The sequence below is a fragment of the Bos indicus genome, chromosome 2, assembly GCF_029378745.1.
Source record: "Bos indicus isolate NIAB-ARS_2022 breed Sahiwal x Tharparkar chromosome 2, NIAB-ARS_B.indTharparkar_mat_pri_1.0, whole genome shotgun sequence".
Lineage (NCBI taxonomy): Eukaryota > Metazoa > Chordata > Mammalia > Artiodactyla > Bovidae > Bos > Bos indicus.
The window spans coordinates 8858769-8872054 of record NC_091761.1 but is presented as its reverse complement, the minus strand read 5'-3'; the positions used below and the strand labels follow the sequence as shown (position 1 = coordinate 8872054).

General features: G+C 36.1%; 1 protein-coding gene across 2 annotated transcripts in view; it reads right to left on the bottom strand.

The window, feature by feature from the left end:
• Window positions 1-933: 933 nt before the first annotated feature.
• The window catches only part of TFPI (tissue factor pathway inhibitor), a 97276-nt gene continuing 84923 nt past the window's right edge, over window positions 934-13286 (bottom strand). The window contains exons 7-8 of one of the 2 annotated variants that reach the window (XM_019969591.2): window positions 1962-2141; window positions 934-1063 (exon numbers count right to left, since the gene is read on the bottom strand). In XM_019969591.2, coding sequence (XP_019825150.1) covers window positions 954-1063; window positions 1962-2141 — 290 coding nt within the window. In that variant the 3' untranslated portion in view covers window positions 934-953. The remainder of the gene's footprint in view (window positions 1064-1961; window positions 2142-13286) is intronic. The other variant, XM_019969599.2, reaches the window with a different exon arrangement.

Below are 13286 nucleotides of genomic sequence, written 5' to 3'. Positions count from 1 at the left end.
TTTTTCTAGGAGACTTTTCCTTCCTGATAATTTTGTCTTCCTGTTTTACAGAAATAGTATGACATTTATTAAAGCATGAATTACTGGTTGCATTGTGTGCAAAGCCTAATTATAAATGAATAGGTTTCGGGAGGTTTATATATTCTTGCCATTTTGGGGAAGAGAAAATTTTGTCAAACAATAAAATTAGAAAGTACATAAATAATTTCTTTCAGGTTGTCATTAAAAACTTCTCTTTTCCACCAGGACTTTTCTTATCATGATCTGTATTTAACACACAACTGTTCAACCCTCTTTACTGATAAGATGGGCCAGAAGCACACAAAAGTTACATCAATCAAAATCAGGCAGGCACATGACACAGAGTTGACTCTCTTTGTTCAGATATGATTTGGCTTAGGATTGTTTGAAGCGGTGGTTAGTGTAAAAGGAGCAAAGTATGTCTAGGGAGTGAATCATCTGGTAGAATTCTGTTGTTACTAGCTCTTTCTAATGTAATATTGAGTGATCTTAATCAGAAAAAGATGCTTGCCACCATTTTAAATGTTGAACCCCAAACCACTTGATCTTTAATAGTTATATTTGTTAATCTGAACATAGGCTATAAAGAATATAATTGTATATGTGATAAAAACAAATAAGTGATGACATATTCTCAAACAGATAACCACCAGATGGTAAAACAGACTGACTCGATGGGGCCAACAGTATGATAAATTGTAGTTAAATGGCAGATAGTTAGAAAGGAATCAAGAGAATAATAAATTCATGGTAGACAGTTAATAAGTTATAGCCACAGAATAAGCAATTTGATTAGATTAGAAAAGGAACTCTGATGTAAACGTATTAATAGCAGGTAATATATGCATAGAAGATTCATGAGATTTTCATTAAAAAGATTTCAGGAGAGAAACAATAAGAATCACAATGAAAATGTTTGTCCAAAATGTTTATTAGAAATAATGTTGTAATGTAACAAATTTATATTCTAATTTCACTCGCTGCATCTTTCTTTTTCTTTTGGTTTTAATTAATCCTTCTTTTGATATTCTTTGGATGAAACCTAGAAAAGGAAGATAAATAAATTTATACATAATAAACTAACAACAAAACATAATCTAAAATTTCTTCAAATTATCTTTTAGTGTTTTAAATCAAAAAAGTGTAATTGGTTTAACAGTCATTTATCTATTTCTTTGTGTAAACATCCTCTTTCTAAGGATGTCAGTTTGCATAAATGGGTAAACATTATTGATTTTTATTATCCATCTTCAGTTAGAAATTAATGCTTATTTTATTAAAGTGGACATGTGGCTGTAACATGACTGAGTGGAGTTATAGATGATTTTTATTTACATATTAACACTCTATAAATGGGCTTCCCAGGTGACGTTAGTAGTAAAGAGTCTACCTGCCAATGCAGGAGACTTAAGAAACTTGATTTGATCCCTGGGTTGTGAAGATCCCCTGGAGGAGGGCATAGCAACCCACTCCAGTATTCTTGTCTGGAAAATCCCATGGACAGAGGAGCCTGGTGGCTATGGTCCATGGGGTCATGAAGAGTTGGACATGACTAAAGTGATTTAGCATGCACACATTCTATAAATATGGATCATTTTTATTTTCAGAAGAAAATAAATACATTAAATTTCTATGCATTAGAAAGCTTAGAGATATTGTGGTATAATCCTTTAAAATGAAAGCTTAGTATATAAACATTAAAAAAATAAAATGTTTTGTTTAAATTTTTCTGGGGGAGGAAGATACATTGAAAGGAACTGCAGTTAACGTATCTGGCAATATTATTAAAATGTAGTTGAGAAGACACAGTTAAATGAAAATACTATTTCTTATCATAAATAGAACTAATTTCATACTTTCCCAGATTAAAATTCATTCATGATTTCAATGCAATTATTATCTTAAACAGTAGTGAATTAATGGGAGAATGCCCTCTATACCTTTTTTACAAGCCCTAACGCATGCTTTTCTAGAGGTAAAATTGTTCTCATTCCCTCCACATCCACTGTATTTAAATGGGAGGCAATTCCCAATGACTGAATTGTAGTAGAATCTGGTCACATTGGCTTGACACAATCCCCTATCTGCTGGGGTCAGACACCAGGAGGGGCCATTAAATTCTAAAAAGATAAAGAAAACATAGTAAGTCATATATAATAGTTAGTCTGAAACTTTCATATTTATTGTTTGTAGATTAGTCTTATTAGGCATGTTTATGTGAAACAGTAATCTGAATGAATAACATAAAATTCATATATTTCAATTCCAGGAAAATGCTTAGCCAGTCTCCAAGCGTTCACTATACTGAGACCTTTCTCCAGTAAATATGAAAGTAGGTGCATCTGTTAAAGAAAAGTGCCAGGATTACTCTTCATCTGACGAAACTAGTTTTACATAATATTGCTAAGTCACTTCAGTCGTGTCCGACTCTGTGTGACACCATAGACGGCAGCCCACCAGGCTCCCCTGTCCCTGGGATTCTCCAAGCAAGAACACTGTAAACAACCACTATTCAACAATTTAAGAAAATTTATTAACCATATCCATTTAAAAAAATTATCATTGCTTATATATCATTTGTTCATGAGTATTCAACTTCACAAATAAAGTCTTGATGAACAAAAAATTTACTCACTGTATGAAACAAACAGAAGATAAGGAAGAGGTCATTCCCTGACCAAAGTTCTGAATGACATAACATATGACATTTTAAAGCACAGGGATTCAGGTATAGCAAATTCTAACCTTAAGCTTTGGAAAGTGAACCCAGATGATTTGGCTTAGTAGTAAGTTTTTTTTCTGTGTGTGTGAATTAAACCAGCAGTTCTAGATGAGTTAGACATTTTTGCAAAGGAAGGACTATTGCTAAAGGCAGGTAAGATCACACATTTACAGGTTTAAACCAGACAGATGGGCTAGTCTGTCAATGGGACCAACCACTTTCAAAAATAGAAGGAAAAAAATACAACTAGGGTAATGAAAGGATCGCTCATTTTCTTATGACAAAGCATAAAAATGGTTTCAGCCTGATGATAGTTTTCAGCTCCTTCTGGAATTCCTGTCAGTGAGGGGAAGATGGTAGTCTTTTTAGTTGTAGAGCTAAACTGCTTGATATTATTAGTAAACCAAAACTGAAGATAATTTGGTGGAAGGCCAGGAATCAATATAGCAAGACATGGTACAGCAAATGCAGATGAAGAGGATATGCTGAATGTACAATATTGGCAGAACATAGAACTTTGAAGAATTCAGTAGCAATGAAGGCAAAGAGTTTGTACAAAAAGCAAGAACTGGTTTGAAGGCAAGTGAACCCCAGGTAAACAGACTAAAAAATAAATAAAATAATCTGAGAAAAAAAGTGAAAAACATCTTAAGTTGATAAACAAAATTTTATAACCTCCTACCTTCTAGATATGTAAATAAAGATTAGAGTATCTAGATATAATGTCTCATGTAAAAGAGAAATTCTTGAAAATATAAGAGAAGTATTGAAAATATTATGGGAAGAATTTATGATAAACACTTTAGAAAGGTGACATTTTGTGTCAAATTCCAAGAACTGAAATCACATTAAAATTGTATTACTTAATCTTTAAGTAGGTGTATAGACACTGATTTAAAAGAAACTCCTGGGATTTTGTAAAAAAACTTGACTAAAAATCATGTAGTCTAATTTATGTTTTGCCTCACCTCATTTAGGGATTATAGAGCATTATTACTGCCATCTTAAAACAAAATTAAAATGTACTTGGTGAGAATGTGTGCTTAATTTTCTGAAAATGTTGAGATCTTTTTTCTCCAAAAATGGTTAATGTAAGAGGAATTTTATAACAACCTAGGAGAGATATGCTGTAATTGAGCCCAATATTGTGTGAAAGCTTTTCCAGTGGGTAAGTTGTGGATTCTCATCAGTCCATAGCCAAAAATATAACATAGTTATCAATTGCCATTGCTTCTAATTCCATGACCTTCTAAAATTATCACCCATGCTCAGAAACAAATGAAATACCCCACAAGCAATTAGCCTGATTTGAGAAACAGAGAAAACAGAAGAAATTATTCTTCTTTTAAATATTATTCTCAAAAAGCAGCCACAGATGCCTCATAGTAGATGTGTAAGTGTCATGGTATGATTTATACATCTATTTCACTTTAGCATTTTTTACACAAAATATATTAGCCCACAATAAGTTGAAAATAATAATATATACATATATTATAGATATCCTTGTAGTATACATCTTCACAAATGTTACTTATTATGTCTTAATAGCAGTGCTCTAAAGCTTCTTATTCCAGGACAGACAGAAATTTCTGATTACAGGGAACAAATCATCTCTTTTTGCCAAACACACAACCTAAATTAAAACTGGCCCCATAACAAAATCAGTATTATTTCAAAGTGAGGACAAATTGGCATAGTATATCTGGGGCTATAGTTCCTAGATTAAGGGTAACAAGGAATGTGCCTCTGCTATCATAGACCAGGAGCCTGGAACATCACTTGAAAGCTAGAACCAAAACAGTCTCTCCACTGGGATCCGAAACCATGGAGCGTCTATGGCCATACCACCCAGAACACGCCTGGTCTCATCTGAAACCATGGAACATATACCACAGTTTTGGTAGAGAGACGTACTTCTGTTTTCCTTTAGTCACCCAGTCTTCCAACAGTTTGCCACTGACCAAACTACTCAGAAACCAAGGGAAAGAGCAAGAATAATGCAGGGGATAAGTTTGAAAGCAAGCAGACAGTTGACAGTACAGGTTCATCAGAGTTTCACTACCTGCTGAACTGCCCCAAGCATCAGATTACCTCTGCCTGAAACTCTTTGTGACTTCTGAATCAGAGGATATGTGGAATGCTGCTTCTCACAGTCTGGAATCTGGTGTGCAGACTTAACTGTCTCTCTTACCACACAGCAGCTCCCACTCAGAAAGTATTTCTCCATGACTGATCTGATGACTATTTCATCTGTCTGTCCTATTTTAATCACTACCTAAAGAGATCATCAGACTCAACTCACATTTGACCCAAGTTAATGTAGAGAGATAATAACATTTTGATAGGGAGTTACAGCTTGAAATTAATCACTAAAAAGGCTGTATTGGGTAAGCCAAAGATTTCTTTTTCTTTTTCATTTGGGTTTTTGTATAACATCTTATGAAAAGCCTCAAATGAACTTTTTGGCCAACTCAATATTTCAAATTTAAAAAAAATTATGTTCTAATAATGCAATAAATCACCATCAGTTGGGAAGATTTTAAAGGACATTACTCTTCAGAAACATGAATTACCCACTACATAAATTATTTCTCCTAAAGTCATTTAGTCATTTCTCCTAAAGTCATTAACTGCTTGAAGCAGTTAAGACTATCATTGAATTAAGCTAGTATAAAAAACAGAATTAAAATAATGAAGCATATGGTTTCTCAAGGATATTATAGCTCCAGATTTATTGAGTCCTTGAGTATCATCTCATTCAATCTCTAAAGGTGAAGAAATAGAAATTTTTTGCTCCCTTTCAGGAGATAAACTGGACTATTTTTAATTAACATATTTATTCTAGATAAATACAAGGCACTTACCTATTCAAAATCCAGACTTTAATATCTACAATGAAATAAAATATAAAGGTTTTGAAGTAATTGCACAATGTGATATTTTAGTCTAGATTATAATTTGTGGAAATTTAAGATGAATAAAAGACACTAACCTGACTTCTGTTCATTTTCAAAGGGAATTTAATAACCAAATGCACTGTCTTGACTTCACCATTAATAACAAGTTGGATAGCTTCCATTTAGAGGGTCTATGATAGATTTCAGAATTCAGAATCGATTCATATTCTGCCAGGAATAGCAGTTGATATAGTATGACTGCTAAACTATAAGATGATGCTCCAAAAGCCAGTTTTATATGTAAACTGGCTTATGTAATAGCTTTAAAATTTATACAGTAAACCTTTAATTTTGTACTTACATTGAATCTTTATGTGGTATCTCTGATTCTGTATTAATTTCAGTTCAGTTCAGTTGTTCAATCATGTCCCACTCTTTGTGACCCCATGAACTGCAGCACGCCAGGCCTCCGTGTCCATCACCAACTCCAGAGTCCACCCAAACCCATGTCCACTGAGTCAGTGATGCCATCCAACCATCTCATCCTCTGACGTCCCCTTCTCCCCCTGCCCTCAATCTTTCCCAGCATCAGGGTTTCTCCCAATCAGTCAGCTCTTGGCAAAGTATTGGAGTTTCAGCTTCAACATTAATCCTTCCAATGTATACCCAGGACTGATCTCCTTTAGGATGGACTGGTTGGATCTCCTTGCAGTCCAAGGGACTCTCAAGAGTCTTCTCCAACACCACAGTTCAAAAGCATCAATTCTTCGGAGCTCAGCTTTCTTTATAGTCCAACTCTCACATCCATACATGAGTACTGGAAAAACCATACCCTCGACTAGACGGAACTTTGTTGACAAAGTAATGTCTCTGCTTTTTAATATGCTATCTAGGTTGGTCATAACTCTCCTTTCAAGGAGTAAGCGTCTTTTAATTCCATGGCTGCAATACCACCTGCAGTGATTTTGGAGCCCAGAAAAATAAAGTCTGCACTGTTTCCCCATCTATTTGTATTGAAGTGATGGGACCAGATGCCATGATCTTAGTTTTCTAAATGGTGAACTTTAAGCCAACTTTTTCATGCTCCTCTTTCACTTTCATCAAGAGGCTCTTTAGTTCCTCTTCACTTTCTGCCATAAGGGTACTGTGATCTGCATATCTGAGGTTATTGATATTTCTCCCAGCAATCTTGATTCCAGCTTGTGCTTCCTCCAGCCCAGCCTTTATCATGATGTACTCTGCATATAAGGTAAATAATCAAGGTGACAATATACAGCCTTGTTGGACTCCTTTTCCTATTTGGAACCAGTCTGTTGTTCCATGTCCATTTCTAACAGTTGCTTCCTGACCTGCATACAGGTTTCTCAAGAGGCAGATCAGGTGATCTGGTATTCCCATCTCTTTCAGAATTTTCCACAGTTTGTTGTGATCCACACAGTCAAAGGCTTTGGCATAGTCAATAAAGCAGAAATAGATGTTTTTCTGGAACTCTCTTGCTTTTTTGATGACCCAACAGATGTTGGCAATTTGATCTCTGGTTCCTCTGCCTTTTCTAAAACCAGCTTGAACATCTGGAAGTTCACAGTTCATTTACTGCTGAAGCCTGGCTTGTAGAATTTTGAGCATTACTGTACTAGCATGTGAAATGAGTATCCTGTGGGGTAGTTTGAGCATTCTTTGGCATTACCTTTCTTTGGGATTGGAATGAAAACTGACCTTTTCCAGACCTGTGGCCACTGCCGAGTTTTCCAAATTTGCTGACGTATTGAGTGCAGCATTTTCACGGCATCATTCAGGATTTGAAATACCTCAACTGGAATTCCATCACCTCTACTAGCTTTGTTCGTAGTGATGCTTTCTAAGGCCCACTTGACTTCACACTCCAGGATGTCTGGCTCTAGGTCAGTGATCATGCCATCGTGATTTTCTGGGTCATGAAGATCTTTTTTGTACAGTTCTTCTGTGTATTCTTGCCACCTCTTCTTAATATCTTCTGCTTCTGTTAGGTCCATATCATTTCTATCCTTTATTGAGCCCATCTTTGCATGAAATGTTCCCTTGCTATCTCTAATTTTCTTGAAGAGATCTCTGGTCTTTCCCATTCTGTTGTTTTCTTCTATTTCTTTGCATTGATCGCTGAGGAAGGCTTTCTTATCTCTCCTTGCTAGTCTTTGGAACTCTGCATTCAGATGGGTATATCTTTCCTTTTCTCCTTTGTTTTTTGCTTCCCTTGTTTTCACAGCTATTTCAAGGCCTCCTCAGAAAGCCATTTTGCTTTTTTGCATTTCTTTTCCATGGAGGTGGTCTTGATTCCTGTCTCCTGTACAATGTCACCCACCTCTGTCCATAGTTCATCAGGTACTCTATTAGATCTAGTCCCTTAGATCTATTTCTCACTTCCACTGTATAGTCATAAGGGATTTGATTTAGGTCATACCTGAATGGTCTTGTGGTTTTCCCCACTTCTTCAATTTAAGTCTGAATTTGGCAATAAGGAGTTCATGATCTGAGCCACAGTCAGCTCCTGGTCTTTTTTTGCTGACTGTATAGAGCTTCTCCATCTTTGGCTGCAAAGAATATCATCGATCTGATTTCGGTGTTCACCATCTGGTGATGTCCGTGTGTACTATTTTACACGCCTATATTGAGGCTTCTATTTTACCAACCAATTTAGGTTTTAGGAACCACCTCATCACTTGTTGAAGAAATTGCTTTTTGTCTTCTGAGATTGTTTCAGGGAACTGAGTACCAAATCCTCCCTTTGATCAGCAAATTCAGACCAAATTACGAAGGTCCTTGCATACTAACATATTTGATTTTATGATGTAGACCTTAATAAATGACTGAACATATAAAAAGATAAAAGAGGCAATTATTATCTATCTTTATACATAAAACAAATTCAACCAGGTATGTGTCAGCTGAATCCAGTAGGAGACATGAAAAGAGCAGAGTATAAGAGAACCCTAACTACTGCAGTTAGAGCAGCAATGGCTAAAATTAAGCACCAGAGTGAATGTGGGTTGGGAGACAGATAGAGAGAAGGCAAATTCTATTATTTCTAGATTAGTTGACTTAGAAGATGGAATGTTTTCTAAAATATTTTGAAATGTAATTATATTATAAAATATAGTCAATAGCTTCCAAATTTGTAATTTTGTAATCATGGCTTTATTTCAATGTGGCTTTACTTTAGAAAATGGCTTCCCAGGTGGCATAGTGTTAAAAGAATCTGCCTGCTAATGCAGGAGACTCAGCAGACACAGATTCAATCCCTGGGTCAGGAAGATCCCCCAGAGGAAGAAATGGAAACCCACTCCAGTATTCTTGCCTGAAAATCCCATGGGCAGAGGAGCCGGCCAGTCTACAGTCCATGGAGTCACAAAGACTCTGACATGGCTGAGCAACTGAACATCGTACTTCAGAAAATTTCTCTGAACGAAGATGAAACTGTGAGCTATGCCTGTGGATTAGCTAGCATCTAGGCAAACAAGTACAAGATGTTAGAAGATAAAACCCAAGTTTTGAGAAGACAGAAAATTTTAATTTTGACATTCTTCAATGGAAGTACAACATCAAGACTTTGTCCTCCCTTAACACTTGTTCAGGTCTCTGTCTGAGCATATAGTAGACACTGAAAACATCTATATATGCCCCTATCTCCCAGGCATGCCGATAAAGGACAAAACCACCTTCTGTTTATAATTATTAGACTCCCAGTCTGCGTGACAAATCCTCATATAGGAGACATTCAGTATGTTGAACTGAACCAAAATTTAAAAGTATAACAAATCCGTACCTCAAGTCATAATATTAAGTTGGAAACACAGGTTTGATATTCCTTTGATTAGAAATAAGACCCAAAGACATAAAACATATATTGGTGTTTTATAATTATGTTTGAATTTTACAAATGGTTTATGTTATTTCAGGTAATCATAGCATTAAGTATATTAAATGAAGAAACTTCAAATCGAGGTTACATACTTTAGTTGTATTATAAAATGTAATACAAATGTAATAAAATGTATACAAATGGTACCCCTGATTATTTTATTTTTTTCCTGCTATAAACCTCTGTTGATTATCCAGATAATCATAATACCATTATGGATAATCATGGACACCATTAACATAAAAAACTTAAATATTAATACCTTTGAGTTATTTGTGCTAAATACTGAGTTTAATCATCATAATCTTCATAAAAACTTTATGAGATATTACTCTTCACATATAACAGATGAGGAACTTGAGGCTGAGAGTGGTATAATTTTTTTCAAGGCCAGAGGCAGAGTCTGCAAATAGCAGAATTGGAATTTAAACCCACAGTTTTCTGCCCATAAAGCCAATGTGCTTAATGGTTATGGTATGTCATAGAAAAACTCTAAAAACTAACTAGAAAATAAAAATAATTAAGCAAAGATATTTTAATTATTTTCAGGTAAAATGAAAGTATCACAAGTTCCCCTTTATATTTGAGTCTCAAAGTCTGTCTTCTTTGAAGCTCAGGTTCAGAGTATCTTAGATGCTTCTTACCCTTAGTTATATGAGTGGAATTGGAATTTAATAAGTCTGAACAGGAGAAAGATACCTAACAAAGCAGGTTTATCGAACAAGAAGGCTAAAAAGTTTTGGAAGTAACAGTCCGAGTCAAACAGCATACAGAGAGCTCAAATATTTGAAGGGCAAGAATTATTGGGTTCTGATGTTCAACCTGGGCAGATTCTAGAAATAGACCAAAGTTTTAGGATTTTATGCCCTCTCTGATCATATCTGCACTAGTCAGTCAGATTTATTTAGTAGAATTAATAAGTGATAAACTAGAAAGCTCTTTCTTCTGAGTCCCTGCTGCTGCTGCTAAGTTGCTTCAGTCATGTCCAACTCTGTGCGACCCCATAGACGGCAGGCCACCAGGCTCCGCCATCCCTGGGATTCTCCAGGCAGGAACACTGGAGTGGGTTGCCATTTCCTTCTCCAATGCATGAAAGTGAAAAGTGAAAGTGAAGTCGCTCAGTCCTGTCTGACTCTTAGCGACACCATGGACTGCAGTCCACCAGGCTCCTCCATCCATGGGATTTTCCAGGCAAGAGTACTGGAGTGGGTTGCCATTGCCTTCTCCATAGAAAAGATAAATTTGAGATTCCCCTACACTACACATGTTATATCAATGCTTTTCAAGCTCTTTCCTGTAAAGATTGTCCAGCATTCAAATAGAAAAAGGGCAGTAAAAGAATTACACACAACATAGAATGGCACAAGCTTTTCTAACCTGTTCCTATCTCATTCCTAACCTGTCCTATAGCAGTCCATACCAAAATCATGTTATAGAGACTTTTCCCTGTTAGCAAAAACATGTGCCATTAAATAAATCAATTAGTATTATTAATTTATGTTTTATTGTTTATTATCATTGTCAATTTATTTGTAGTTTGTATTGTATTTATATGTGGATGAACTTCCAGATGTTCAAGCTGGATTTAGAAAAGGCAGAGGAACCAGAGATCAAAGTGCCAACATCCACTGGATCATCAAAAAAGCAAGAGAGTTCCAGAAAAACATCTACCCTTGCTTTATTGACTACACCAAAGCCTTTGAATGTGTGGATCACAACAAACTGTGGAAAATTCTGAAAGAGATGGGAATATCAGACCACCTGACCTTCCTCCTGAGACATCTGTATGCAGGTCAAGAAGCAACAGTTAGAGCTGGACATAGAACAATAAAATGGTTCTAAATCAGGAAAGAAGTACATCAAGGCTGTATACTGTCATCCTGTTTATTTAACTTATATGCAGAGTACATCATGAGACATGCTGGGCTGGATGAAGCACAAGCTGGAATCAAGACTGCCAGGAGAAATATCGATAACCTCAGATACACAGATGACATCATCCTTATGGCAGAAAGTGAAGAAGAACTAAAGAGCTTATTGATGAAAGTGAAAGAAGGAAGTGAAAAAGTTGGCTTAAAGTTCAACATTCAGAGAACTAAGATCAAGGCATCTGGTCCCATCACTTCATGGCAGATAGATAGGGAAATAATGGAAACGGTGACAGACTTTACCTTTTTTGGGCTCCAAAATCACTGCAGATGGTGACTGCAGCCATGTAATTAAAAGACACTTGCTCCTTGGAAGAAAAGCAATGGTCAATCTAGACAGTATATTAAAAAGCAGAGACATTACTTTGACAACAAAGGTCTGTCTAGTCAAAGCTATGGTTTTTCCAGTAGTCATGTATGGATGTGAGAGTTGGACTATAAAGAAAGCTGAGTGCTGAAAAATTGATGCTTTTGAACTGTGGTGTTGGAGAAGACTCTTGAGAGTCCCTTGGACTGCAAGGAGATCCAACCACTCAATCCTAAAGGAAATCAGCCCTGAATATTCATTGGAAGGACTGATGCTGAAGCTGAAACTCCAATACTTTGGCCACTTGATGCCAAGAAATGACTCACTTGAAAAGACCCTGATGCTGGGAAAGACTGAAGGCAGGGGAAGAATGGGACAACAGAGTGTGAGACGGTTGGATGACATCACCAACATGATGGACATGAGTGTGAGTAAGCTCCGGGAGTTGGTGATGGACAAGGAGGCCTGGTGAGCTTCAGTCCGTGGGGTCACAAAGAGTCAGACACAACTGAGCAACTGAACTGAACTGAAGCTTGATTGAGAGTTGTATAATGGTCACATGCCTAAGAAGTTTATTCCTACCATTTTACTTGTTCATATAAAATTAATACTCACAAAATGGAGGTCTGTGAATTTTCTCTTTTAAAGGCAACTGTAACACTTCTCTGGAGGAATCTTAAACAGAATCTTATGATAAAAAAAAAAAAAAAAAATTATCCTTGTTAAAACCAGAGATGGGCCAGGAAGAAAAGGATTGGCAAAAAGTAGTCAGTGGTCACCTATGGTGACTGTGTTTGGATGGCCGCCATCTTGGCAGAGATGCAGTGCTACATTTTTATTTCTCACCTCACTCCTGCCAGGAAGCAGGAGATCTGATGGATACTTACCACAAGTTTTTATCTATTTTTGTAAAGCCAGCTCAATGGCACCAGATTCATCATATAGACATGTTTAGATTATGAGGGAAGTTTCTGTGTCTTTTGATCTGAGAACACCATATGAAAAATAAGATATTTTGGGGACTATGGATATAAGTTGTTGATTGGGGTTTTCAAGAGTTGTTGACAGTGCTTAGTGATTAACTGTGGTATACAGCTACGTGCATAACTCTTTACTTGATGGGGATTATTTTCTTTCCAAAGTGTGGTTGTAATATTTTTCTTTATATAATCAAATTTTCAACAAGAGGCCAAATAGGTGACAAAATTATCTTTCAAATATTAAATCGACTATATCAGTAATGGTGTTTGGTGTCAGGCAGGTAATTTGTGAGTGTAATACCTCTTCCAGAAGGCTAATGAGAAGCAAAAAAAATTTAAAAGATCTGTGTGTTGTGTGTTTTTTTCTACCCATTTTTTTCACAGATGTGTGTATATATATATATATATAATATGTATATATATACATATATATATGGAATCTGGCACTATGTCATACATTGAATACAGTCAGGAGAAAGACAGAGTTCCAGGTACCCAAATGGCCTTCAGAATACCACCCAGTCACTCTCCCT